The sequence below is a fragment of the Cynoglossus semilaevis genome, chromosome 13 (assembly GCF_000523025.1).
Source record: "Cynoglossus semilaevis isolate Cse_v1.0 chromosome 13, Cse_v1.0, whole genome shotgun sequence".
Classification (NCBI taxonomy): domain Eukaryota; kingdom Metazoa; phylum Chordata; class Actinopteri; order Pleuronectiformes; family Cynoglossidae; genus Cynoglossus; species Cynoglossus semilaevis.
Window position 1 is genome coordinate 4,984,415 of NC_024319.1, and position 1,986 is coordinate 4,986,400.

Here is a 1,986-nt window from a genome sequence, read left to right on the forward strand (position 1 = left end):
GCCACTCCCAGCATTGGCAGATGAGGGCAGCATTTCACACTCACATTCACACCTATGTTCAGTTCAGAGGAAACAGTGACCCCGAACACTGGGAGGTCATACGAATGCCGTACAAAAAGCCCTTAAATAAATATACTGTATATGTACTATGGTACATATATTTTATGTATGGTCTGTTTTGTTTTATATGAAACGGATAGCTTATATATGTACTTAATAGTTTTAAATATACAGGAGATATATATTTGTATATATAAATGCAGTTTGTATATATGTGCATATATATGTATATACAGTATGTATTTCTGTGTATATATATGTGCGTCCCCTGCGCCGGGGGCAGGTATCGGCTACACCTTTGTACGTGTCCCCATGGCCAGCTGTGACTTCTCCACCCGACTGTACACGTACGCTGACACGCCTGGAGACTACGACCTGGACCACTTCTCTCTGGCCCAGGAGGACGTCAACATGAAGGTTGGGACTGTAGCTCTGGTTTTCTCTTCCCAGAATTCATTGCCCCTTTCTGTGTGGCATCTGTTGTGGGAAGGTGATGTTTAGATGCAAAAAAAAAAAAAGAGGAAATGACCGTAGGTATTTAGAACAAAGGGCTGTTGTTAGGGGTCACAGAGTACAGCTGGTAGTAAAGAACGGCATTTATGCTAAAAATAAAAAGAACATATTTAGCAGCATTTAGTGGAACTGGTACGAACTTCACTAAAAACGAAAGCAACAATTGAATGAAACTGTGTCTATAAACACTGGACCTGGCTGGTTTATTTGAGCTTAGCTTAGCAGTGTTCAAAACAACCCTATTTTACATCATCAAATTCACAAATAATGTTGGGCCGTCCCTGATTGGCTGGCTGCCTTGACGTCTCTGTTAGGTGATTGGACCCTGGTCCCGTAAAGTGACGTGACACAGTGTTACTAGTCCTTTAAAACAAAATTCCCTTTTATTGGAAGTGGGTTCTGGGTCAACGGCTCAACGAATTCCAGCAAAAAAAAAAAAAGTATTTCACAGATCGTGTACAAATGTACTATGATACACACACACACACAGATACACAGTACACACACACAGATACACAGTACACACACACACAGACTTTAATGGAAGAATAAAAAAAAGTGGTTTTTACATCATTAGCATTAATTTTTGGCCTAAAAAAGTCAGAACCATAAAAATGAATATGGAAAAAGGAAGTGTTGTTACCGTCAGGTCTCTGCCCCAGGAGGACGACTGCTCTGAAAAAATCAGAACCAAATAAATTATTCTGAAATATTGATAACACACACACACTCTCTTCTTTCTCCTCTCCTCTGCTCAGATCCCTCTCCTGCAGCGGGCTCAGGCTTTGTCTCCTCGCCCTCTGTCTCTACTGGCCAGTGCGTGGAGCGCCCCCTCCTGGATGAAGACCAACGGTGCACTCATAGGAAAAGGCTCTCTGTTAGGCCAGCCTGGTGGAAAGGAGCACAAAGCCTGGGCTCAGTACTACGTCAGGTGAGAGGAGGAACTTTAGGATTCCGAATAGAAGGAAAATTAATTTAGTTGAATCTTCAGTTTTTTTTTTCTCCAGGTTCCTGGAGGAGTACGCTAAACATAACCTGACTTTCTGGGCCGTGACCACGGGGAATGAACCCTCTGCAGGACGAATTTCGAACTACAGGTCTGTCTCTTCCTTTTGTGGAGATGAAATGACATGAAACGCCTCAGTGGTTCCAACTGCAGACTGAAAGGGAACTCTGTCGCTGCAGTTTTCAGGCTCTGGGCTTCACCCCAGAGGAGCAGCGGGACTGGGTGGCTTTGGACCTGGGCCCTGCCTTACATTCGTCACCGTACCCAAACACACACGTCCTGATTCTGGACGACAACCGTCTGCTGCTGTCACACTGGGCTAAAGTGGTGAGTCTAGGTCAAAGGTCATTGGGAAAGATCACAGCGTTACTGTACCTGAGGCCAGACTTTCTGTCGGTCCAGAATAA

General features: G+C 44.2%; 1 protein-coding gene across 1 annotated transcript in view; it reads left to right on the forward strand.

Annotated features, from left to right (window-relative positions):
• Positions 1–1,986, forward strand: part of gba1 (glucosylceramidase beta 1) — a 6,833-nt gene that overhangs the window by 2,107 nt on the left and 2,740 nt on the right. Inside the window, exons 5-8 of the mRNA XM_025061505.1 lie at positions 344–477; positions 1,332–1,504; positions 1,581–1,670; positions 1,759–1,984. Coding sequence (XP_024917273.1) covers positions 344–477; positions 1,332–1,504; positions 1,581–1,670; positions 1,759–1,984 — 623 coding nt within the window. The remainder of the gene's footprint in view (positions 1–343; positions 478–1,331; positions 1,505–1,580; positions 1,671–1,758; positions 1,985–1,986) is intronic.